This window comes from Gasterosteus aculeatus, chromosome Y, assembly GCF_964276395.1.
Source record: "Gasterosteus aculeatus chromosome Y, fGasAcu3.hap1.1, whole genome shotgun sequence".
NCBI classification, from domain to species: domain Eukaryota; kingdom Metazoa; phylum Chordata; class Actinopteri; order Perciformes; family Gasterosteidae; genus Gasterosteus; species Gasterosteus aculeatus.
In genome coordinates this window covers 2,670,974-2,697,487 of record NC_135709.1, presented here as the reverse complement: position 1 = coordinate 2,697,487, position 26,514 = coordinate 2,670,974, and the positions used below count along the sequence as shown (strand labels likewise).

Below are 26,514 nucleotides of genomic sequence, written 5' to 3'. Positions count from 1 at the left end.
TTATTTCATGCATTTGGTCAAAAAAGGATTCCCAAGACTAATGAGTATTTTCATTGAACATGTATCTGACTATTATTTCGTATTTGTAATTAAATCCCTAACACCTGGTTTGAGTCTTGCCTAAATGGCGTTCAGCAGAGCACAAGGCCCAGGAGCCCAGACGATCCTCCATATTCATGTTATTAGTGATACAGCGTGATTTTAGATTTTCTTGGATTTATATTATTGCATCAGTGTTTCAAATCAGCAAGCTTTGCCTCACTACTATATTTTAGATTTTTGATAAATTAAATTAAATGAAAACCAATGGAGCCTGGATTTCTTTTTTACCTGCCATTGAAGGTATTCGTGATTTGGATGCTAAAGTGTTTTCCAATTTAAGCTTCAGGACACTTAGGAAGGAAGACAGAAAATGTGCTTACTTTTGCTTGGTTTTCACAAATCTTTTTAAAACCGGGAGTGTGAATTCCCCAGGATTCCAAAAACATGTTCAATTGAAATTATTTTTTAAGAGGCGCATTGCTCAAAAGGAGTGACAAAGTGTTGAGGTTCCGCTTTCTTGGGGTAGTATTACCAGACTTCCTAGCCACAGTTAAGTCTTTAAATACCTGCAGAGGATGCGTGTTGTCTGTGGGACAGACAGTGAAAAGGGCAGAAGGAAGGAAGCCTCTCAGCCTGCAGATCGACGCACAGCGTATTGGATTTCACGGGGAACTAGCGCTGATGAGCAGATACTGCTTCTTTTGTTTTAATTTGTAACCCAATGCTGGAGCCGTCTGAGCTGTAAGTACTGCTAATTTGCTTCAAGACTAATTCATCACGGCCACGGCTGTGGAATTGGCCATGATAGAGCAATGCGGAGAGCTCAATCATGGAAAACACACACACAAACACACATAAATATATACATAGCAAAACATTTTATATCATGGCAGACGCAGATTTGTACTGTTCTCCAAGACAAAAGAAACACAATCCACGCTATCTTTGGTAAAGTTATTGATCCATGGTTATACATCATCAATGTTCTTTTTTCATATCTGCTTTCTGAACAGTTTTATAGAGGTACTTCCATCTTGACATGAACAAAACTACCACATTGAAAATTAATTTGAGTCCAGACTCCCTTGTAATCCCATATGGGCCTTCACAGAAACGGCAAGCATCTAGTAGAACGAGGCCCTCGGGCCAAGTGGCAATCGGGATCCCGTGTGAGGACAGGACGCCTGGAGTAACATATTTTAATGGCCTGCCAGACTCATTACTAGAGCAGAATGCTAATTCAAGCACATCCACGTAAGCAGGGTTGGAATTCTACTGGACATTCAAACAGAACGTCCTCCATATGACCAAAGCCGGACTTCGCAGACACGTCGTCATTCACAAGCTGCTCACAGGTTTTACTCTGAGAGGTTAAACTAATGTCACTATGAACGGCGACGTGACCACAGATTAAAATATTAGATTATCTTCAACGTCAACCTGCACACACGAAAAAGCGTATACTCTGCCTCAAACGAGATGAGAACACTGCCTCAAATGAGATAATGCGAATCAGAAAGGCACAGGGCCAGATCCTTCTTTGACTGTGTGTGTGAGAATGTGTGTGTGTGTGTGTGTGTGTGTTAGCCAGGCCAGCAGAGAATGCAGATGCCAAAGATGTTGGAGGGGGGGTTAAGGAGAACGGGGAGGCTTTCGGATGGTATCAATGCTCCTTTTCACTTCTGTTGGTGTGTTGCCGATCTCGTTGACTCAAACAGCCAAGAGTCATTCGAAAAAACGTGTCCGGCCCCACAAAGAATCGGCCTGGCCGGAGGGAGACACCCAGTGTGCACAGTCAAAAGGCAAACTACACACATAAGACCCAGCTAACTCGAGCACATTGGTTCAAACGTGAGTTGTCTGGGACCGGCCCCACCCCCATCAATAAGCACATAGACATGCTGAGGCCTCACCGACTGGGCGCCGGCCCACAGCACTGATGTAATCTAATCTATATTAAACCGTGAACCGTGGTATTATAAAAGAAAATGATAATAAAATGATTTCAAAGTATCTGGTCAGGTTTTCTTGTCTGTCTTTTGCACATTTCTCTACAATATTCTCATCTCATTTAGGTTTTCGGTTAGGCTCGAAGAGACAGTCGTCCAATAAACCAAAGATCAGCGGTTAGATTCCAGACTCCTCCTGTCAAAGTGTCTTAAGCCATTCCATAAGGGCATCGGTGTGCTGGTGTGTTCCAACGGGCATTTGATTACATCCTGATAGCACCTTCTATGGACACTTGGAAGCGTGTTTGTTAATGGGTGGACTATTACATGGAATGTAAAGCCATTTAAGACTAGTACGGATTTGTGAAAATGTCCATTATCCATTTTATAATTACATATTCTCACTGTCGAACGTTTGTTGAACGGTGGATAGTTAAATGGTAAAAGTACTTTATAGCAAACTCGTGTGTCACCCTAACATCCACCCAACCCTCCATCTCTTGTGTCACCCTACCATCCACCCAACCCTCCATCTCTTTCTCTTGTGTCACCCTAACATCCACCCAACCCTCCATCTCTTGTGTCACCCTACCATCCACCCAACCCTCCATCTCTTTCTCTTGTGTCACCCTAACATCCACCCAACCCTCCATCTCTTGTGTCAAACTAACATCCACCCAACCCTCCATCTCTTGTGTCACCCTACCATCCCCCCAACCCTCCATCTCTTTCTCTTGTGTCACCCTATCATCCACCCAACCCTCCATCTCTTTCTCTTGTGTCACCCCAAATATCCACCCAACCCTCCATCTCTTTCTCTTGTGTCACCCTAACATCCCCCCAACCCTCCATCTCTTGTGTCACCCTACCATCCACCCAACCCTCCATCTCTTTCTCTTGTGTCACCCTAACATCCACCCAACCCTCCATCTCTTTCTCTTGTGTCACCCTAACATCCATCCAACCCTCCATCTCTTTCTCTTGTGTCACCCTACCATCCACCCAACCCTCCATCTCTTTCTGTCGTCTCACCCCAACTATCCACCCAACCCTCCATCTCTTTCTCTTGTGTCACCCTAACATCCACCCAACCCTCCATCTATCAGAGGGCTGTCAGGCCTCCCCGGCAGAGCTCCATCTCGGTTGAGAGTGGTGCCTTAAGCCCCATCAGCCAGAGGAGTCTTTGAGCAGCAGTCTAAGCCCCTCGCCCGGACCCTGGTCCCCTCATGAATATTAACCAGCCCGAGCCTGGCTTTAATCTGCCTGATCCCCGCACTGCTGCCGCTGAGACGATAGCGAATCTAATTATTTGGTCTGATATTAACCCCCCCCCACATGCACACCACTCCAGCCCCCAATGCCCTGTCCTCCCTATACATGCTGCAACATTCGTTAGTGCAAACAGACGCCGGCTGAACTCCACAGCCACCTCTTTTGCCAAGTCAGTTCACATTTAAAAACATTCATTCGCCATTCATCCATCCACACACACACACACACACACACACACACACACACCTCCACCAACCCCCCTCCACCTCCAGCGCAGCCTGCGACGCCCTCTCCTTATCAGGACAAAAAACGCCCTCTCCACACCGATAAAACTTGAATGCAAATGATGCCAGGCTGATTTCGTTTCTTCATTTTCTTCCTCTATTCCCTTGTTCAGTATCAGAGAGGCTCTTTGCTCGCTCGCCCTCCCTCCCTCTCTCACTCTCTCCTCTGTCTCTCTGTGGTGAGTGAGGATGAGGATGATGATGATGATGATGATGATGATGATGATGGCAGTGATGGGGACGGGCAGAAGAAAACTTCCCTCAAACTAACCGCAAAGTCTTATATATTTTGGGGAGTTTTTCCTGTGCCGATACGAGGGTTTCGGGACGGAGGATGTCATATGTGTACAGACTATAAAGCCCTCTGAGGCAAATTTGTAATTTGCGATTTTGGGCGATACAAAATGAAATCTATATATATATATATATGAGCCTGCACCACAACCAGCACACTCCTCTGCAGATGAGCGGAGGAGATTTCCCTGCACAGCTGTCAACGGCCACAGTTTTACTGCTTCCCCGGGGGAATACGTATGTTTGTATATGCAAATCATAACTGGTACATCTAGCACATCTTTGTCTCAAAGCTGTGTTACAGCCTGAACGGCCCCGCGGTCATTACATGTAAAAGTCAACAGTCCATATTATTGCAGCCTTATGAAAGTCAGAGTTTAGCCACCTATTAAAGTCTCAGTGACCACTGAAACAATTTAGTGCACAAACCAGCATTCAGCCACACACACACACACACACACTGGCTGCAGAGGCTACAGATGTTCTACCTGACAACACATCCAGTGTGTGATCAGTGTTTCCCCCTACCATTAGATTAGGGGGGCGCCCGGGAGTGTCAGTTTCATTTGGATTCATATAGTTTTCTATAAATCGCCAGATCACGTTAAAGTTATTTAAAGTTACCTTTTCTATCGAACAAGTCTATATCTTATATATCTATCTAACCCTTTCATTAAACAGACTAATTCTATTTATTGGTTTACAATTCTCCTCTGTAACAACAAATAACCCAAAACCTATTGAGAATGATAAAAAATAGGAAAGCCTCGAGGAGACTCAAGGAGGTGTGCAGCCCAGGGCTTTACAGTCTGGCTGAAGACAAGAAGATGTTGGTTTCATCTAAAAACATTGCCCTTCATTAATAGCTTCAAAGATGCCGTGCTCCTCTATCAAGCCACCCTACTCCCCTCTTGACCTTTTCAACCATCCTTAATTCATTCACTCCTCATAAATGAATTCATTCAATCATCCAATTCACCCTCTTCTCCTCTTCCACAGCCTCGTTCCTCTCTCCCCCAACTCTCATTCCTACCATTCTGTATGCCTTCCATATCATCTCTCTCTTTCCTCTCGGCCTCTCATTCTATCTCTTGGACACAGGAAATGGTTTCGTTCGCGATCCAGGAGGTTGGAGGGGGTACACTCACTGTCCCGGACAAAGAGGTCACTGTGTGAATCCTCCAAAAATACAAAGAAGAAAAGGAAGGCAGATAAAAATCTGAAAACCTACTCTCATCCTGCCTTCTCGCACAAACACACACACACACTTGCACGTTACCTCCGTTGCACCCAGGCAAAGCATTTCTCGAGCATTCAACAGACACAGGATTGTTTTTAACATGCTATATGTATACGGTTGTGGCTCAGTGGCGGATTGTAAGCTTTTCCCCGTGTGCTCATATCGGCGCACAATTCTGAGCGGCAGAAAAGGAGAGGGTGAAAAAAAAAGAAATAGAGGGAGCCAGGTTTGATGAGCTGCATGCAAATGACATGTAAAAATATAAAACTGCGATACTTAAAATGGGGGCTGAGATAAGAGATTTGAAAATGAGGCACTCCTGGAAAGCAGGCTCCTGAACTGCCGGAGATGAGGCTCAGAGATAGAGGTTTTCCCTTTCCTCTTCTCGTCTCTTAAACCTCCTCCTCCTCCTCCTCCTCTTTCCTACCTCCTCCACCCTGCAGAAGCCGGTGCAGATGACAGAGAGATGCAGATACCAGCCAGTCATTGCCTCTGAGTGATGAACACCCCCCCTTCTCATTTAACCCTCCTCTTCCGTGTTTGCCTTTCCTCTCTTGCGGGTCTCTTTTTCCTCTCATATTTTCTTTTATCTCGCCTGCTTTGTTTTAGCGGACAGACCTTTCCCGCCTTTCTCTTTGGGCCTCTTTTGTTTCCCTCCGTCTCTGGCCTGGCCGGGCCGCATGACCGTCTATCAGTATTTTATCTTATTTGGCGGGTTTTCTCTCCCCTCTCTCCTATCCTCCCTCCCTCCCTCCTTCCTTCCTTCCTTCCTTCCTCTCTCTCGAGGTGATCGGCTCCTCTGTCAGGGCCGGGTTGACGGACTGAGACAGCTGCCGTCGCGATGCGGGCAAGTCGTGCGACAGGTAGCAGGTGGAGCACACTGATTCAATCACGCACAGATAGAAGCTCGCTCCCCTCAAGGCCCCCGATGCACAGGGTGAACATTTCAAGGCGACGCGTCAATCACCAGGGTGCGGGTTTTCTTCCAAAAATGCTGCAGTGGTGCGACGGAGGTCATAGGATCCGTAGCTTCTGTAATGCGAGGTCTTAAAATGGCACATTCTGTTTTAGAAGGGATCGCGTCAAACAGCGATTGAGCGGTTCGAGTGTTCGTTCTGCACACGTCACTTTCTTTTTTCATTCGTCACTTTGTCACTTGTTCGCTAGTGCACTTTATTTTTTCATATTTTTTTACTTTTTAAATATTTTTCATTTTTAACTTTAACTTTATTCTCTTATTTTATACTAACTCATAGCATTAGCATTTTATTTTACTTTATTACTTGAGCACTGCTGTCTTGTTGCCTATTGTCGCACTGTCTGCTGTCGCGCACCAACCGCCAAAGTCAAATTCCTTGTATGTTTGACATATTTTGGCAATAAATGTTTCCTGATTGTAAAGATGAAATAATACGTGTCAGAGAACCAAAACAAGAGTCTTAGATACAGCTACGCGGTTACAAATCTCTGAATCCAACTCAAACGTTTTCGAAATATCTGTCCTTAATAGAGAGCGAGAGAGAGTCCCAACACGTCAAAGGCAGTGCTGTGCGTGGCACCGCCATGGCCACCTGCTGCTTGGCTCCGCCATCGTGGCGTCGGGGGCGCGTATCCCTCCCCTGAACTCTTAAAAAATGTGCAGAAATTAAATTTAAGCAGTGGAACCAACACCTGGAACACATTGCAAATAAAACCATGACTCAATAAGGTTGTGTTGACTTCAGAGGGGCTTTAATATTTAATTTATAATATATATATATATATAATATCCAGTAACACAGGGACAATTTTTGGATGTCTTCTTTATTTTATTGTCCCTTTAGAGCTAGAAACGCTTTCCCTGCTCTCTGGTGCCTTTTAAGAACGCTCCTTGTGTATTGCGTTCTTCTAGGGGGGGGGCAACGCAGAAGGTATCTCAACACTCGCTGTAATCATTGATTTGTCATCTTCTGAAGGAGCACCATTTTAATTAACATTCTAATTTGATGGGGCGGAGGAGAAGAGAGAGAGAAACACAGGCAGAGAAACACTGTTGATGAGTCCAGATAAAAAATAAAAAAAAGATCAAAATCTGGATGTAAACAAACCGGCTGGCAGTCGACGCAAAAAAAGGAAGAAGCAAACAGCTGGAGAGGCGATGAGGAGGAGATGGCGATCACCTTCACGCGTCCTTCCAGGGGAGCGAGAGGAGGCGGGGGAGGAGGTGGAGGAGTGGGGAGTCGAGGAGGTAGAGGGGAGGGGAGATAGGGAGTGAGAAGAGACTACCCAAAAAGTGTTTGAAAAGCCGTGGGTGGCGCGCCTTATCGCCCCAGTTCTCCTGCAGAGATTATTGGGGGATTAGCGCGAACGCTTGTTTCTAAAACACGATGAAAAAGACGTTCGGCGCGCGATAACGCTTTGAACTCCGCCACTCTGCTCCTTCCAGGATCCTGCCTTCAGGCGGCCTTTCGAAAGGAAAGACTGGATTGGGGTGGGGGGGGGGGGTCGGGCTGCTGGGTGCTGGCGAAGGAGGGAGGACGGTAGGGACGCGTACCTCACGTTGGCCACCTGTCCGTTGGGAGGACGCAACAGATGCAACCACCTCCAGCGCTGCGTACGCTTAAACGCACCCCTCTTCCCCCCCCCTCTCGCTCCATCGCAGCTGAAGATTTCACAACAATCCCGCAAACTTTGCTCCAATCCCACGCACTCCCACTATCAGTTAATTAAAGCGGGGTCCAATCAGAAGTAGAGTAGATATAATATCAGATTTGTCATGCGCGATCCAAATCGGGGGAGTAGCAGAAGTGGCGCGCTCGCTCTCCGCGGGTTGCCAGGGGAGGCTCGCCGACGAGGACCCGTTTGCTCACTCGACCGTGAACCGGTGACGATCAGAGACGCCGCGGATCGGCCGATCAGTAAACATTATTATACCATGTTCTAAAGTCCAACAGCCGTATCAGCCGGAATATATTTAAATAGATAAACGGTTTCATGCCTTTTTCTCAAGAGACGCAAATGGCAGGATTTCCATATGGCACAGGCAAGTTGACACGGCACCAATCTAATGAAGGAGATCTGTCATGGGCCTTATTTGCTTCTCGCGTTGTCTCCTTCTTGCTCTTTCTGCTCTACCTTGATTTGTCGGTATGTTTTGTCGGTAGATTTAAATGACCACCGCCTCAAATAAAGGAAATAAAGTTATTGCACATCATGTTTCTTCATGTGTTACTGGGAGGACACAGAGGGGGCCACGCCAATCTCACCCGGAGACCCGGCGAGGACGAGGACTGAGCAAGACAGGTGGTAAAAGTCAGATAGAAGTGGGGACGGACAGAGAACTGGTCGAGACCTGACGGAGAGCTGAAATATAAATATAGCGGTGAGCAGATGGTGATAACATGTCCAAAGCAGGGAGATGAACGATAAGAGCGTCCAGCCAAAAGATCTTTCCACTCACATAAGATACTAACTTACTTTACGTATCTATGAATGAGTGTTGAGCAAGTTCACGTTTCATAAGAGCTATTCTCCATTCTATTCTGATCCAGTCTAACTTATTTTCAGCATCTGGGTCTGATGTCCAGAGCTGGACGATACGGGACTTGAGACTTCTGAGCTCATCACAAATGTCACTTTACCCCTATATACGGAAATTGGTATCACCAGGTCTTTATTAGGGGTTTTTACCATTAAATCATTTTGAAATCCACGTAAACTTTCCCCCAACTTCCAGATGAACGACTATTTTGTGTTGGTCCGTTCCATAAAATTCATGACATCGTGTGACAAAATGTAGTACAGTCCAATGGGGGGTGAATGCCCGTGTAAGGCACTGTGCAATATATTATTATGCTCATTTTTCAAATGGACCTTTGAGACTGTCCCATCTCACAACAGCAATTGACATTATCTTTTTCATTAACCATAATTACACCCATTCCATAACACTACCTCACCTAAATCCAATTAAAACACGCTCACATCCTTTTTACACGCTCAGATTAACTGAAGTGGAGTTAAATGTGAGATCGCACACAGGCCTGGCGGAGATGGAGGCGGACGGGTCGGTCAAACCCAGGACATTCATCGAGAGGGGGGGCAAACGTTGCTCCGCTGCCCGGAGATCAGACTGTGCTTGAAATGCATCGGAGCAACGCTGGGCAACTAAATGTTCCTTTTGCTAAAGTACTGCAGTAGTGGAAGCATCTTCGTATCGTACCAGATGGAAACATTACCTTTTGACATAGAAATAGTTATTTAAAAAAAGTTACTTCATCCCCCCCCTCTCTCTCTGTTTCTGAAATAGCCAAATCAAGGAACTGCAGCGCGACGCCTCGGGCTTCAGCGGCGCCGCAAGAGATGAGCAATTTCTCTCTCTCTCTCTCTCTAACGCGCTGAGAACGAGAGCCTTGACCCCCGCTGACCCACGAGGGAGGGCTGGGGCGATAGATGGAGGGAGGGGGAGGATGCAGAGTGACAGGGGGGGGGGAGAAACACAGGAGGAATGTGAGATTAAGGCCACTATCTCCAGCAGATACCGAAGGTCCGTCTCCTCACTTCTCCAGTCCACAGATAGGAGGGGCGGGAAAATGAGGACGGAGAGAGAAAATGGGCGCTGAGAGTCGGGAAAGAGACGCGTTCCACGTGAATGCAAAGCCCTCAAAAGAATAGAAACTCGCTTTACAGTTCAGACGGAGAATAAGACGTGTGTAGCGGATGGGAGGGGAAGAGCAAAAAGTTATGCACACACACACACACACACACAGACACACACACAGACACACACAGCTGTACACTCAGAACCCCACTGATAATAAATGAAATCTTAGAAATGAGCCTATCAAGCAGGAATCAATCACTGGGGTTTGTTGTCCAGGAGGATGGCGCCATGTGGAGATAAAAGACAGGCGGACGTCTGGGGGGAGCTGGGAGGAGAGGACGGGGAGGGAGGGGGAGGGGGGGAGGGGAGAGGATAGCAGGGAAGAGGAGGCACGGCAGGAGAGAAAAGAAGGGAGGAGAGGAAGAGGGTGGCGTGGAGAGGTAAGCAAGAGGAGGGAGGATTGTCGGGGTAGGCGGTTTATTTTTACTTGGTGGAGCTTCTTGTCAATCTGGTTCTAAGCCCTAAACCGGACGTTTGGAGACAAACAACTGGAGATGTAACAGCAAGTTATGCTCAACGTAGATCAATACCAAAAAAAAATACGTGGGAATAATGATTGTCCTGCATGTGTGTTTGTTGGAATCTGTTCTCCATGCCAGGAAGCCTCTCCCAGCATCAGTATCGTATGATTAGATGGACTCGCACATGATGCACAAACCCAGCCTCTGATAGGGGTTCATCCGGTCCCACACTGCGTCCAACAAACACACACTCGCACACGCACACGCACACAGTGAGCTGTGTCACACAGATGTGTGATAAGGTGTTTATTCCCTTATTATCTGACCCGTGACCTTTGACATGTCCAGAAGGCTTCAGCTAGCTTAACGTCTTGAGCGGTGGTTTGCAATTCATGGCAGATTTGCATCAATGTTATACATCATTCAAAGGTTCACTCAAGTTGCATTTATTGGTGTCTTATTTTAAGTCTGTAGGTAATAATTGGTCAGTTAAAAGCAGAATTTCCTCCGACTTCAGCAGTTTTTAACTCCATAAATTGATACATTTTCCGCAATTCTACTAGTTCAGAAGGCCTACTGATCTTATACGGAATTCACTGGTTTTTGAAGTTGCAAATATTATTTACTGCACTTTCTTTTTGTGATCATCTAGGAGGTTTACATGTAATACTTTTGTCAACGACAAAAGGCTCAAAAGGATCAAAATCTGCAAAAATTCTCACAGTTAGAAATTCAACCCAACATTTATTTAGTTCTTATGATTGGAAAAACATTAAAAATGACTAAATATTTAAGATCATAATCTTTTGTGAAAGTGTGTCGATGAAAGTATGTGTAATAATATAATAATTCATATACATTCTCATTGCCACTTATTACTGGACGGTGTCGAAGCTCTTACCGTTGTCTCCCGATCGTCCGTCCCGCCCTCTGACTGGAGGACTCCTGGGTAGGGGCCCCACGTTGTGTCTGGACGGAGGTCCCTGGCAGCTACCACCCTGTTGCCCCCACTCGCGCCGCTGAACTCCAGGGAATCTAGAGGAAGGGGAGGAGAGAGCAGCGCCGAAATGAGCCAAATATACACAAATGTTCATGTGGAAAGCAATATTTAATTTATCCTTAAGCTAGTGGTGTCATTACTGCCCAAATATAACCTTTATATTAACCCACTTTCACGTAATCTTTTATTTATATTTCGATTTCATCAATAAAAGTCGACGCTAAAGCTTTAAGACTTTTAAGACTTTTGGCATTCTTCCACTTCAGGACTGCTTAGGGCTTCGATGTGGCAACAAACCAATTATAAAATTATAAGATAGTACTTATGGGCAGAAATAACTGATCAAAATATTGCTCTTAGCCTTCAAAACCGCTGCCGGTTGAGACGGGACATTTAGCAGAAACCACGTGACGGCCTCAAGAAGAAGAAGAAGAAGAAGAGTGAAGAACCGGAGAAGAAGCAGCATGTGGCTTGAACTTGACCTGAACCCTCACAGCAGAAACTGTCAACGGCTCGACAGCAGGGGGGGGGTGGTGGGGGGGGGGCTTTTCTGTTTCTGGCACGGTTCAAACAGGGGAAACTTCTCGTTTGCTTCCTCCAACTGATAGCTGCACGAGGGGTGGCAGTGCCGCCTGTGGTCTGAGCCTGCCGTAGCCCAGATAGAGTCGGTTTGCTGGAAGGCCCGGAGGCCCATGCATCCGTTTTAGAAACTTAAGACAGCTGGCGGACGGAAGTGCAAGTAACTTTCTCCATTATGGCTGCCAGCCGCTCTTCCTCTGATCGACGCGCATTCAAAAAGGAGGCCTTGCCTCCTCACATACCCCCCCCCCCTCCCCTCCCTGTCTCATCTCGCCCATGGTTCAGGCAACTGTTTTTAGGGGTCGGTCTAAAGTGGCGGACCTGATAAGAGTGTTTGTCTAACACTCTCCATGTCAAAACACTCATCTATCTTCTCTGTATCTATCCCCACCAGAGAACAACGGGCCGACGCTGATAAAATGGCTTTCCCACAGCCGGGGAAGGGGCGGAGGAGAAGGAGGAGGAGGTGGTGGTGGTGGTTTGGGGGAGCTATGGAAGGGAGAGGGAGCAGGATGGAGTGTGGCTTGAGGGGAGAAAGCAGGAGAGACAGCGAGCGGGATACAATCATTCAAAGACGCAGACCTTTCACACCAAATTGCGCTTTTAAACATTGTTCCCTGTGTTGTTGTAGAGTCGCACTGGTGTTGTGTTCCCATAAACAGCTCAACGTTGCAATGGCAGTTCAACGAACGGTTGCACATGAGAGCGTAACACAGATGCAACGGGACTTGACCTGCAGTGCTCGAGTCAGATTTGAAAATCCAGCCCAACATTTCTGGGTATTTTGAGGTGCAGCCCCCCCCCCCCCCTCACAAATTCTGGGGCTTTGGACACGAATGTTCCGGGTTTAAGTGGAGTCAGTGTCCTGGGTCAAGCGTCACCTCAGAAGAATCTAACCTGCATGCTACGAAGTCCAAAGTCCAGCATCTGTCCCAGTGCAGTGTGCTAACGCCCGTCCCACTGGGCCTCTGACCCTCCTTATCTCGGCACTCCATCAATGTCCGGCCTGCCTGTGCGCCATTGGCCCGTCTTCGTCACGTGGTGCTCTTATCAGGCTGACCAGCTCAACTGACCCTCATTGTGAAACGGAGCCAAGGATTGAGCCAACGCATGTGTGACCTTATAAACAAGCCCAACGTGAGCATTAGTTTGTTAGATATTAAGGCCGAACCCGTGCTATCGTGTTCCTTTCCCGTCTGCATTTCATACAGGTCCATGCGCAAATGTGTCACGGAGTCTTCACTACATCTACAAGCACTGGCGTAACTGGGAAAAGCTGACCTCTTGGACAAACACTTCTATTTCACAATTTGCGGTGCATTTCCTCAATGCCGTTGGAATGAAATGTGTCTGAGTCTCCGCTCCGTCCTGTTGCTTTCCCTGTAATCTATTGCAAGCTGATACAGCTGTTTGCTTATGCCAAGGGAGGGGGGGGGGGGGGGGGTTGTTGAGCAATGTTGAACATGTAACAAAACCATTTGAGATTTTGTAAAAAATGTGCTTGAAATCAACTGTACATTTTGTGCAAAGGCATGATGGCATTTTACTAGTTGATTATAATATAGTTAATTATAGGCATCGTCAAAAGGCCGTAGATTAAGTTGGTCTGAGTGTCTGTTTGATAAAAAACGCTCATAAATGCTCTCCTCGCACCTCTGCTAATGAACACCGCTCGCTAATCCCTGCAGGTCTGCAACGTTCACTGAGGTCACATGAGGCCTCCAACAATCCTAATCCCTGTTAATTACCTGCCGACCACCACAGACCCGCGTAATAACCCGGCGCTCTTTATTGATACGCTTCTGTGCTGCGCGCGCACCCGTCTCACTGCTGCTCGGCGATTTCCACAAACGGCTGACTCACACAGCAGCAAACAAACACACACACACACACACACACAATCCGGTTTTACACTACATTGTAAAAAGTTGATTTACATCCATTTCCTGTGCAGCTGGCCGAACATAGAATGGGATTATTTATGTTAGAAGGGTTTGCTGCCAAGAGGAAGGCTAGTCCCCACAACACGCGTAAAAAGATTTATGCTCACAACACACACACAGATCCACAAGGTACAAAATACACACTGTATACCATCCGTGCACATGGTATCACACCGCTATACACCCCTCATCACTAGCTACACACACACACACACACAAAAGCTTATCGATACAGACGCTTCGGCAGCCACTGGGGCGTCCAGGCCTCTTTGACGAGCCAACACAATAAAACAATCAGTCCGCCATTAATGGAATGACTAACGCAATTAACTGATGAGTGTGTGTGTGTGTGTGTGTGTGTGTGTGTGTTACAGAGGGGGGTACTGAGCTGGAGGGTGGCAGACTGGTGATATGCTGCCAGCATGTTTTGGCTGGGTACCGTACTGCGAGTGGTTTGTTCTGACACATCACGTGCATTAAGCCGTGTGAATCCGTATTTGAAGGGTTAATTTACCGTTAATGCGGGCGATGCCCACGAAAAGGAAGGAACGATTAAAAAAGAACTTCACTGACGTTAAAGTGGGAACGGCCACTTCTGCCACGGATTTATTGTCACCAACGAAAAAAATTGAAGGCGTCTTCATGTTCTTCTGGAAATGAAAACAAAAGCGTTGTTCTTTCCTTAATCACGCGGAATCCCCTTTTGCGTCGAGGCATCTCTCGGGAGGAAAACGAACACAAGCTGCATTCTTTTTTTCAGCATTTCCGTTTCATTGACTCCCTCTCTTCCTTTGTTCTTCCTCTGTTTGGAAGCGTTTGTTAACACTGATCCTTGAAATCCTTTTTTAATTTTGCTAGGTATTACCCTTTTTGAAAAGAAAAGGCACACTGGAGTAGCTCGGGCACACTGTCCTACTAATAACAACACTAATAATACCTACTGTACGCATGGGAATGGATAAACTTTGACCTGTGTTGTATATTAAAACACAGACACGCGATGATCAAGTCAAAACAAAAGAGTTTTATTGTCAAAGTGACATCATTAGAAGATGTCACAGACGGACATTTAAGCTCCACCACATTACCCCTTTTCAAGAAGATTCTTATGATGACATTTTTCATTTTTGGAGACCAAACGTCTTAATGTGCGACGGCCACAGGCTTGATGCGCCAGGGGTCACAGAGGCGGTTCATTGTACCCGCTCACCCAAAAGAAACCAGAAGCCTCAACACTGCGATCAGTGCGGCACGAAGGTGTAACCCAACACTGATGTCCTCCTCTCTCCGGTCCTAATTGATTTTTAAAAAGACTATTGTTGATATCAAATGAGCACATCGCGGCACAGCCATTGATTTTTTGACACCGCGCAAACAGGAAATCTTTATCTGCGTGCTACTCCGACCCCGCGCTAATAGGTGGGGGGGGCGTAACCTCTGCGGGATGACAAATCCCAACGCCTCCCGTTGAAGTCGCGCTCGGCTCGACGAAAGCAGGTGTTCTATGGGAACGGATACTACAGAAACTAGATACTATAAGTACACACATTTATAATCCAAATCAATATTACAGGAGCAGACATGTATCAACCTTAGCATGTTTAATTCTTTGTGTACACGTATCTGTTGTTTTCTCAAGTTGATGTCTTCTAAAAGCCATGTGAACCGGTTTCATCAGCTTCTGATTCTACATGAACACATCATCCAAAGGTAAAGCTCTTATTATTCTTAGATCGCACCGATCACCAAGAACAAATCACCCCGTATGTGTAACATACGGGGGGGATGAACGGCTTCTGGTTCTGGTGAGCAACCCCTTCAACATGACACTGCGCAGATAAACCGTTTTACTTTGTATATCAAAAGGATCGAACACGTGGTTGATGAGTCTTCAAGGATCTTAGGTGTTTGAAGAAGTAAAATACTTCCCCCACAAAATGACGACAGGTTTAAATGTTGATACAAAACATGGATGACTTGGCATCACTTAATCGAGACCTCATGAGACTAAACAATCGCTTTAGCGCTGTCCTTATTACCTTGGATGCTCGAACACCTTTAATATCAATCTTTCATCTGTCATTTTGGTAAAAGTAAAATGTGCATCTACGATTCACCTAATATATAAAACTGTCTGAAAAAAAGGGCCACATTCGAACAACAGCCAAGACCTGACCGCGTCTCCTCTCTCGCTCCGTGGTCTCCCGCGCGGCACCCATGGGTCCCTGGAGTCCGGCGGGCTCGGTGGCAGACAGACATTCGGGGATAGGCATCTTCTGCACAGGACCACGCAATCATTTCCATTTTACCCTCTGTTGCACAGGCAAGATAAGACACCTGCGTAGCCCCGCTAATCAGATGAGCTTCCAACAGAACTTTATCGTTGACATTTACCACTGTTTACCCAACTAATTTCTCTTAACTGCACTGCTGAACTTTTATCTACAAAATACATACGCCGCCAGAAAAGAGCAAGAAGCAAACATGCAAATTCACAAATATGCGAAGAAAGATAAAATGAGGTGGTGAAAACGGAAGCCTTTTTTTTTTTTTTTTTTCCTGCTCAGAGGACCAACGGGGTGAGAACAGAACAAGCGACAAGGCTACTGTTGATGAGATGAGCCCTACTCCCCCCTCCTCCTCCTCCTCCTCCTCCTCCTCAATCCGCACTCAAATGCAAGGAATGCTGACATTCACATTCAAAATCTTCATTTGGCAGTTCAATCACCTGGATGCTGGCGGCTAGTTTTATTTATCGCTGATAAAAAAAAAAAGGTGCTTCTGCATGCGTGTGTGTGTGTCCAGCGTAGTCCAACCAGTCACAAGACAGCCGGAGACAATCTGCGTTCACCCAGCACACTGCTTCAAGATAAGTTAATGTTGTAAATGTTCATTTCAATATATCTCGTCGTCTAGCACAGTAGACGCAGGCTACTTGGTTCTCTCCCGAGCGGATACACGCGTTTTATGGCAATGACCAGCGCGCACAGCCCTGAATGAGCCCCCCAACCAGCCGCTAGTCCCACTGTGTGTAACCTAAAGAGACTCATCTCAGATGAAATTATTTCTTTTCAAAACCCACTTTGATACCGGAGCTTGAGAATCGATCCGATCCCAGTGCCTTAGATTAAAAAAAGTTGAAAAAAAACCCTCTAGAATCTGGTGTAAAATGCTGTGAAAACACCTTCTTCTACTTAATTTATTAAAACGTTTATAATAATAAACATTTGAAGACAGCAGCAGATAGTTTAACATAATAATTCTTATTATTCTCAACTCAAGTGTTCCTCTAGCCTCGTGCCGTGGCCCTACTGACGCACTCTTTCCCACCGCCTGTTTGAATTCATGTCCCTTGAACACAGTCAACTGACCCTTCCTGATAGAGGGAAAGAAGCAGCACGATATTCGCTGACGTTGTTTGATATCGGTGCAAAGTCCCCAAAAGGTTGCGTAATTTAATTGTACAAATCATTACATATAATACAAATATAATGCATCACCAATTCGCCATTTTCATTTGGAAGATAACAAATGGTGAGGGTTACCATGGCAATGCATTCCATGTTCTTCCCAATGAAATACGAGTTTGTGGTTTAGTCCCGACAAATTACATCTTTTTCATTTGTGAACTGTTGCTACGTGACGATGCTGTCCCCACACAGAGCTCTCATCTGTTCAACTAACCAATTAGAAAAGGCCATCGATCAGCACAACTCACATCGACGCCACGGTGAGTTCCAGGTGACTATTCGCAGGTCTGGGACCGGGTTCATTATTGGACCCTGGGGCAGAAGCTCGTACATACCCAATAAACTACAGACGACGTGCTGAATTAGCATCACACAGCCGAGACGGGGACAAATAACGCTTTCAGACCTCGGGTATTACTACTTAAAAGGGTGGCAGACCAGGGTATGGAGGACGATCTAGAACAGGAGGTGGGTCCCCCATGCTCAGTTCTGGGGAGGTGACAGACCAAACGGATGCCGGGTGGCGTACCAGTTAAAGAGTGGTCCTGCACACAGTTTAGGTGTAAAAGGTTCATTTGACCCGTACCCTTTCTGCCCGGACTCTTAATCAATGCACACTTTAGGTTTCTGAGTCTAAACCCCCCTCCCCCCCATGCCCCCCTCCTCTGCAGCCTGTCCCAAATTGAAAGTGGAGACATTCCAGAAACTACCCCCCCCCCCTCCCCCCCCGATAATCACACATGAATTAATTACAAAACGTTTCTTGACATTCTCTTCACACTGACGGGGGAGAGGGGAAAAAGACTGAGGCAAAGCCGCCAAATTAATTGTACGGTATGCGACTCTGGATAATTAATTCAATCGTTAATTCGCGTCTGCTTTAACAACTCCTTCTGGCCTCCCGCGGGGAAAAAAGGGACATTTCAATCACAGCGGTATCGGCAGCGCGGTTCACAGAAGGAGACGTGGAAAAAGTTAAAGAGTGATGGGCCTGCTTGACACACTCGGGGTCATTCGGAGGTTCATCAATTCAAAAGACAAGCGCAAGAGAGCAGTGAGTGAAGCGAACAAACTGAAACAGACTGTCCATATCTAAAATATCTCCCTGGCAAGTACCCGTTTAATGGTGTCAACTGAAGGGAAATCGAAGAAAGAGTTTATAGGGGAACAGATCAGTTCAATTACACAATATTTTAGTCTTGTCTACAAGCAACATTTTTTTTCCTACCCTCTAGTTTGTACCGGTGGTCCACTTATCCAGTATTTTGAATAAGTTTGTAATAGTTTTGCGTAGGTAACGTTAATAGCCAAAATGACCTCTAGTGCTGCTGCAGACACACAAAGTCCCTTAACACTTGGGAAAACAAGAGATTGTTGTCTACGAGAGGAAGGAAACTGGTGAGTGAGAGATACTGTAGAGGACACACAGAGAAATAGACAGAACACGATAAGAAAGAGATATGAACGTGGGGAAAACGAGTGCGCTAGTTTAGTCTTCTTCTATCCGAGAAAAAGGCCCAGATCAGTCTGGGGTCAGCTCTTCCATTTATCATGTACTTTAAACGGATTATAACGACGTTAGTGCTTCGGTCTAGTTTTTTTCAGTTAAAACAAGCGTAAGCAGTGTTACAAAATATGCAGTAATTGATAATTAAGCTTTGGTGGTTGTCCCTCCACCATCTACTGGCGTCATGCGCCTCATCCCAGTCGAACATGACCCCTGAGAACCATCAGACGCCAGACACGCAAATATGTACAGCTCAAACACAACGGAGGGTCGTCCACTATGAAGTCTGAATATCTGCACGTAAATTAAAACTAACATACCCTAATATATGAATATTATATTTCATTAAGGCAGGAGATGACATTCAGGGTGACATTCAGCATGAGGTATAAAAAAACGAAAGCATAAAGTCATTGGGAAGTAATGCAACATTAGACATTCATTGCTTACATTCCCCTTTTTTCAATTTCGCTAAATTCGATGGACTTTAAACATGTCTGATCGTAAAAATTCAGAGCACTCTGTCCATCCACAGATCTCAGAATCTCATTTCTGAAAGAAATTTCCAACGTCGAAAAATGAAAAGGCGAATCCCGCTTGTGTTTGCATGTGTGAGCCGGCCGAGGGAGGGACATCCTACCGCCATCCAAAACGCCATTAATTCTTCATTCTATCCTATAGATGTGTGTGTGTGTGTGTGTGTGTGTAATTTATCATTCATTTACTTCCCATTAGTGTATGAATTCTGGGGTTTTAGGGCCACTTTTTGGAGACTAACTGAACCTCTTCACATTTCAGTTGAATATCGCCGCTGTACAGTGTCGGCAGTGGGATTTACTGGGAGAATTGGTTTTGATGTGGTGTAGTTGTAGGGGGGTCATTGTGGGGCTGAAAATAACTCTAAGTGAGTTATGTAAAGATTCCCGTCCCTGTCTGGTCTTCGTGGAAATACACGTAAAGACCACAGTGATTTTGTAGCACGCTGCAGACGTGTTTGTTTCTGCTGTAGAGTTTTCAGCGCGGGGATCTGGAGGCAATCGACTCACGTTTTGAGCTCGAGTGGCCGCTTGAACAGCAGTTTCTGCCACTTCCGCGTCGGCTTCGTTCCTGAGCACCAGGAGCCTCTGCTTGCTGCAGACCAAAGTGGTCGTTCTTTGCCCGGGACGGATCAACCCTAAAGTCTAAGTGCATTCCTGCCGCTGACCCACGTGCATTCGTTTCCTTCCATTGAACGGGACAAAAAAAAAAAAACTGACGTGACGAGCCCTCTGGACACGTGCCAACCAATCAAAATCCCACAGCGTTTTGATTGACGTGTGGAGTTGACGGGGTGCTTGCAGGGACACCCTCCTCCTGAGAGACGTGGCGGTCTGCTGGCTGGAGATACGGAGGAAGGTTACAGAGTACAGCATGTGTCAGCAGCTCACAGTCGATTTGGAAGAATATACGGGGGGGGGGGGCTAGATATTAGAGGCTGAACAATCGGCCTCTCCCAATTGAAATTTGATTGACACTTCTCACTTCCCCGGTTTATGTACCTGATGCTCAGAGAACATTGGCACGTATTGGGGACATATCTTGTTGGGACTTTGGCAATTTCAAATCGTGGGCTGATAGTTCATTTATTTCTATAACCACGCCCTGTCACCTTTTATTCATTCATTCATTCGGTACCGATGCTCTTGTATAACACTAAAATATGAATATGAGCATCTTCACTTATGTGAGGCATTTACACACGTTCAAAGTCAGCTGCATCAGCCAAATAAAACTTGAATAAGACCAAGATAAGATGGTATGTGAGGTATCAGAAGGTCCTGGATTTGCCTTACTAGCTCTACAGAGAGCAAACGGTGCAGGAAAACCAGGAAGCTCTTCCACAAACATCTTATCCCCCAGTGGACGCATTCAGCCACCCGTGACGAGACGGATCGAACGGAGAAGCTAAAAGGTCCGATCGCACGTGGACAAAGTGATGAGGGTGCACCTTGTGACGTCCATGGCCGTTTTCGCCGGGAGGGGAACGGCGCCGCGGGCACAATATGCAAATGTGTAACGTGGCCAACATCTCTCAGTCCCCAAGCCAAATAAATGAGACCCTCAGCGGCACCGGCGTGCCTTTGTGCTCCATTATAATTAACTACTGTATGATAACCCAACACACACACACACACACTGACCCTGGTAAATAATAATAATAACCATTATTATGCCTGCCATTACCAGGCTTTATTTGAGGTCATTTAAATGACTGTGTTGCGGGTGATAAGGGAGCGAGGAGCGCTGGGCCGGCAGGAAGACCAGGGGGCTTCCCTGCTACCTGTGCAACCTGAGCTCAAATATGTTTTGGACAATGTAATTGTTTAGGAAATGATGAACACAAATATGCTTATTAAATGCCTGATGCGACACATTTGTTGTTGAACAAGCCGAAGAGGATAAAGGATTAAAAATGTTTAGTTTCATATGATCATGTTTTTGAAAATGTGCTGATTTCACATCTTGAAATAAAAAATAATAATATTTCTGTTAAACCAGCTAGTGTGCAGATTTAAAAGATCACTATTGGAGTAGCGCTGTAACTACTGATCAGTTCCAGTACGACTTCTTGATCAATTGATTAGTTGGACTGTGTTATGCAAAATAAGAATGGTAACGCATTAAAAGTTCCTTTTCTTCAAATAACTTATGTTTCATCATAAGTTAACCATCACATAAAATAAGCAGGGAGAAAACGGAGAAGCTGAAATAAGAATAATTCAACATAACTTTTCCGAGTGATATTAAATAATTGAACATTCTGAATATTATTCTGTTGAATTAATGGACCACTTCTGAGGATGCGACTCTCAAATCACATTTCACAATACGTACAGCATGTCAGTTTGTGTAGTATTAAACGGATGAATACTAGTGTTTGTACACAGAATGCGCATATGTCATCAACAGGACTGGTTTCTCTTTATTGATTGATTCATATTAAGGTTTGCAGAGGACGCCAGCTCGCCAAGACGAGGGATTACTGTCGCACTCATTTGCATGTCACACATTTTAGGCAGTGAGGGGGGGGGAAATATTGAACCCTCCGGCCTGCAAGGTCAATCAAAAGAAAATGTTCTCCTCCGTTCACCGTTTTATTTTGCATATCACGCAGTATGGACACACTCCAGATTAAAATGGTGGCTTTAGCATATCATGCAATGCCTGATAGGGAGCAGCTCCCACCTAGACACCGTGTTACATCCATGTTACACATACACACAGACACACACATCATATGATTGTTGGGTTTTTTTAAATGACAAAAAAAAAATTGTCAGGTTTGAAACATAATTAGTGGATTAATAATAAAATAATGTATATGCATATACTGCATGGAACCTCCAAGAGTTCTGGGACAGAAGATGTTGCACGTGCACAGACTGTGATTTCGGATTTTGGGCTCTACAAAATGGACTGAATTAGATAAATAGGTGGTGATGAGTGCAGGGAGAGACAGCACAGAAGACAAACATGGGACAGAAGTCAGACTGGGTTCTAACCAGTGTGACTCAGCACCCATCTTGGAACAATCAGATCACAAAAACTGAGAAAAGTAGGAAACCCGCACAATGGAACCAACAAAACAGCTGTTGCTCAATGTTTGGTTGTTTCAGCGCTGTTGACAACACATACGTGTGCAAAGCGCGGCGGTGAGGGTCCTTACATCATTGTCAGGTTACTGTCAAGCTCCCTGCGGCAAGCATGTTGGATGTAGATGTCATTGTATTATGTAATACCAATTTAAAAGTAATAATATCAAGAGATAATGTCTAGAAAATATTTGAAACAATTTTCGGTTTAATTCCCATATATATTTTGGAGGTTTCTTCATGGAAGGGGTTTCTTTATTTAAAATTCATAGCCTTATTTTTGAAGTGAAACAAGAATCTGGAAACATTTGTGTCCTACAAATATTATATATATATTATTATTTATGCAAAATAGCATAAATAATATAATATAGAGATATATAGAAGATAAATCACCATTTCCATATTTAAAATCGCCCTTTTCACCTGTCGCGTCTCCCCTTAAAGTAACAACTGGCAGAGAGTCCAGAGGAACGCCAGCACTTAGACACGTCCCCTCATCTGTTTACGGAGGACTCGTCCGCTGCGACGCTCGGGTGGTAAAGTACGAGGAAGAAGAGGAAACAATAAGAAGAGAAAGAACAGGAGAAACCTTTTGCGGTTGGGGTGGGTGGAGAGGAGGAGGCCTGTGAGTGGGGGTTGTTAGTGGGGATGGAGGGGCCGAAGGAGGAGAAGGTGGATGGGTGGGGGAGGGTGGTGTCGGGGGGGGGGAGAACTCGACGATAAGAGAAAAATTCAGACCGGTCAAAGTTTCCTTTTTGCCAATCGTGCTCCTGATAAAGACAGCGCCTGCTCCGGAGCTGATAGAGGGGCTATCTCTCTCCCCCACCCACCCTCCCCCCTTCTCCGACTCGCTCACCCAGCAGTTAGTTTGTGAGGAGAGGAAGGGGGGGGGGGGGGGGGAACACACACAAAAAAAAAAAAAAAAAGCGGACAGCCCTATCGGTGCAGCATCATGGTGCTCTACCATCAACCAGCCGGAGCACAGCAATTAATATCGCTCCAATTACTGTTAAAGGGACGAGGCTGGGACGGGACGATAATGAACACATCCTGCCCACCACACACACACACACACACACACACACACATAAAGCGTGCTTATAGACAGCTTATAGAGGAAATAATGTGAGATAGTGCGGTAATCTTCTGGCATTGTTTAACTCATTGAAGACAACAGACAGAGAGAAATAAATAAGCAAACAAACCTCGATAAGAGAGGAAATAAATAATGAAATTATGGCGATTTACTTGTTATCTTCTCTTAGACGCGCGTGTGTGTGTGTGTGTGTGTGTTTGTTTGCTACGACTTGAATGCGTTTTCTCCAGACCCGCCACGGGGGGGACAGCGGGACAGAACGGGGGACACACAGAACAGTGTCTCCGGGACACGGGACAGCAAACGAGCAGCACGCTGGAGGACTTATGGGAAAGTAGACGTTTGAATTTTTCAAAAAGTCCAGCGATGGTCCGTCAGCGAGGAGGGTTTTACTTTCTTAAACTCGTTACCCAACAGTGTCCAACACCATATTTCCAAAATAAATAGATTAAAAATGTTATCACGGGTTTGGCAGAATGACTGCACTGGGAAATGGCAAATATAGAATATAACTAAAAGATGAATCCTTTGTTTGTTTGCAAAAAAATTGAGTTGTTGACTGTGATGTTTTCAGTTACACACATTTAAGTATTATGAACCACAGAATGTGACCATGTCATGATTTCATTATCACATTTCACATCCTTTTAGAACGAAAGCAGAAGTGAAATTGGGGGGGGACACTTGAACGTGAGGGTACCGACCTGGACCTCTCCACTGCGACGCCTCCTCCTCCTCTTCCTCCTCCTCCTCCTCCTCGTCCTCGTCCTCTTCGTCTTCCCCGCCACTGTGCGACAGACCTGGCTCCTCCCCGTCCTTGTCTTCCTCATCAGGGCCTCCTCCCGAGTCCTGCGTCCTGGGCTCTGGACACACAACGCGGTCACACTCAAACACATTTCCAACGTTCTACACTTTCCGTTTCAGCCTTCCGAACCTCACGTGGAATAAAACCAGTGTGTGTGTGTGTGTGTGTGTGTGTGTGTGTGTGTGTGTGTGTGTGTGTGTGTGTGTGTGTGTGTTGGGCATTGGCTGTTCCTGTCTGATGATCAAAGGCGGCGGTGAAATGGCTCCCTTTGATTCTCAGAGACTCATGAGAAACACTGAACCTTCACCTCTATCTCCGTCCATCTGTCCAGCTTCTCTCTCTCTCTGCTCCCGTAATCAGCATTGATATCCCTGCTGTCATTGATCAATCTGATTTCAAAGCCTCCTCCTTGCTGATCAAAGAGACGTGTGTGTGTGTGTGTGTGTGCGTTTGCATGTGTGTGTATACACTCCCGAACCGTGAACTTTGCCCGTGCAGCTGCTATCAGCAGGTCCATCACGCTGCCGGGTCCCTCCTTATTAGCGGGACCTCTGATCAGTCAGATTAGATTAATAGTTGCATCACCGCCCCTCCAGCTATCGGAGGCGAGGATCCGTCTACATGGTCATCAGGGCCACGTGTTTTAACCCCGACGGTCGCTTTTGGCAGCAAGAAAGTGGCTCGGATCTGCGAGTAGATCAAGTGAAGGAACGTACGGTGACACAGAAGAACAGAACCTCCCCCTCTGAATGCATGAAACGATTGCACCAAACGGTATGAAACATTTAGCGGTTGTTTTAGCAGTGACAGTTTAAGCAAGATCTCAAGAATTTGGGGGTTGGGGATCATTTTGTGCCCAACTGTGCTATTTTGTCACGTACCAAACTATTTGTTTCACTTGTATATATAGTTATAGCGTTCGATTCATTTCATTCATTAGGTTGGAGGGCTTTTCTTTTACTTAACCCAGACCTCTATATATATTCTACCATTTAAAAAAAATCAATTCTACACAAAATGGCATGTCGGTGCGGATTCCTCGGCGAAGGGTTAGGCCATTAGCGTGATTGACACCTCATTGGAATCGAGCCTATAGAATTCAATTCTCATAGAATTCTTGTGAATGGCCAATAAATAATGCCGGGATTGTCACCTTTCCTTTCATAAAAGACGGCACAGTGGTTCCCATGCTAAAGGGGCTAAGTACGGAAGCATTGAAGCTACTTTCCTTAGCATTAGAGAATTCAAACAGCTCTCGTCGTGGCGGCAACTTGCACTGCTTCTAGCTCCTTTCACTCCGTCCCGAACCTTTCTAAGCGAGTTTGACGACTCGAATCCAGCGCGACGGCGCTGTTAAGCCAACCGGGTCCAGCGGAGCGGCTTCGGTTTGAGCGAAGCCGCTCGGCAAACGACGAGGCTGACGAGCGACCTTTGAGCCCCTGAACCATTGTCGGAAAAAAAACGATGTCCCTCGTGGACGTTCTTCGGCTCGGTGAGGGTTTTAACTGGGCAGCAGATGGACGGACTGCGGACTGTCTTCTTTCTTTATAGATGTAACTTCTGTGTTTTGCCTAACGTAGGCTGGCTCTCGAGCTAAAAATGTTTCTACTCAACATCAAATATAGGTAAAAGGTACATTTTAGTCAGTACTGACTTTAGTAATGCTCAATGTGTGGCTGACAGGGATGACGTGTAAAGAAAACACAAATGCTGCTGTGGAAAACATGGAATCCCTGCAGTAAGAACCCATAATGCAGAAAGTACATTATTATAACTTCCTCTATTAAAACACTCAATTCTCTCTCTCTCTCGCTCGCCCACCCTCAGCCTCCCCTCTCCCGATAACACCTCAGCTGTCTGCACAAAGGCCGTGTTTACCCTTGCATTCCCGCTCCGATAAACAGCGATAGCGGCCGATCGATACCAGCCATAAACGGCCCGCGACCACGTGACGCCCCTCACACTCACACACACACACACACACACACAGTTATTAATGTGACCGTTGAGAGATTGGATCTGCATCGGCAAATAAATCCACACACACACACGTCTCCCCGTCACGTCCACCTCTCAACCTCATCGCCGTGCAAACACACGGCAACATACTGTCCACACAATAAAGCGAGCACACACACACACACACACACACACCTTTGCCTAAATCGTGCCATTATTTTCAGCTATAAATCACATTGAATGGCACATTGATTTTATCCTGCAGGGCTGAAGCGAGGGAGGGAAGCTGGAGACACAGTTATTGCGTTTAATATCATCAATATTATCTCCCATATC

The 26,514-nt window shown here is 45.8% G+C and overlaps 1 protein-coding gene across 1 annotated transcript in view; it reads right to left on the bottom strand.

Moving 5' to 3' along the window:
- The window catches only part of LOC144390803 (zinc finger protein ZFPM1-like), a 71,933-nt gene that overhangs the window by 9,388 nt on the left and 36,031 nt on the right, over positions 1 to 26,514 (bottom strand). Inside the window, exons 3-4 of the mRNA XM_078097258.1 lie at positions 24,119 to 24,277; positions 11,086 to 11,219 (exon numbers count right to left, since the gene is read on the bottom strand). Coding sequence (XP_077953384.1) covers positions 11,086 to 11,219; positions 24,119 to 24,277 — 293 coding nt within the window. The remainder of the gene's footprint in view (positions 1 to 11,085; positions 11,220 to 24,118; positions 24,278 to 26,514) is intronic.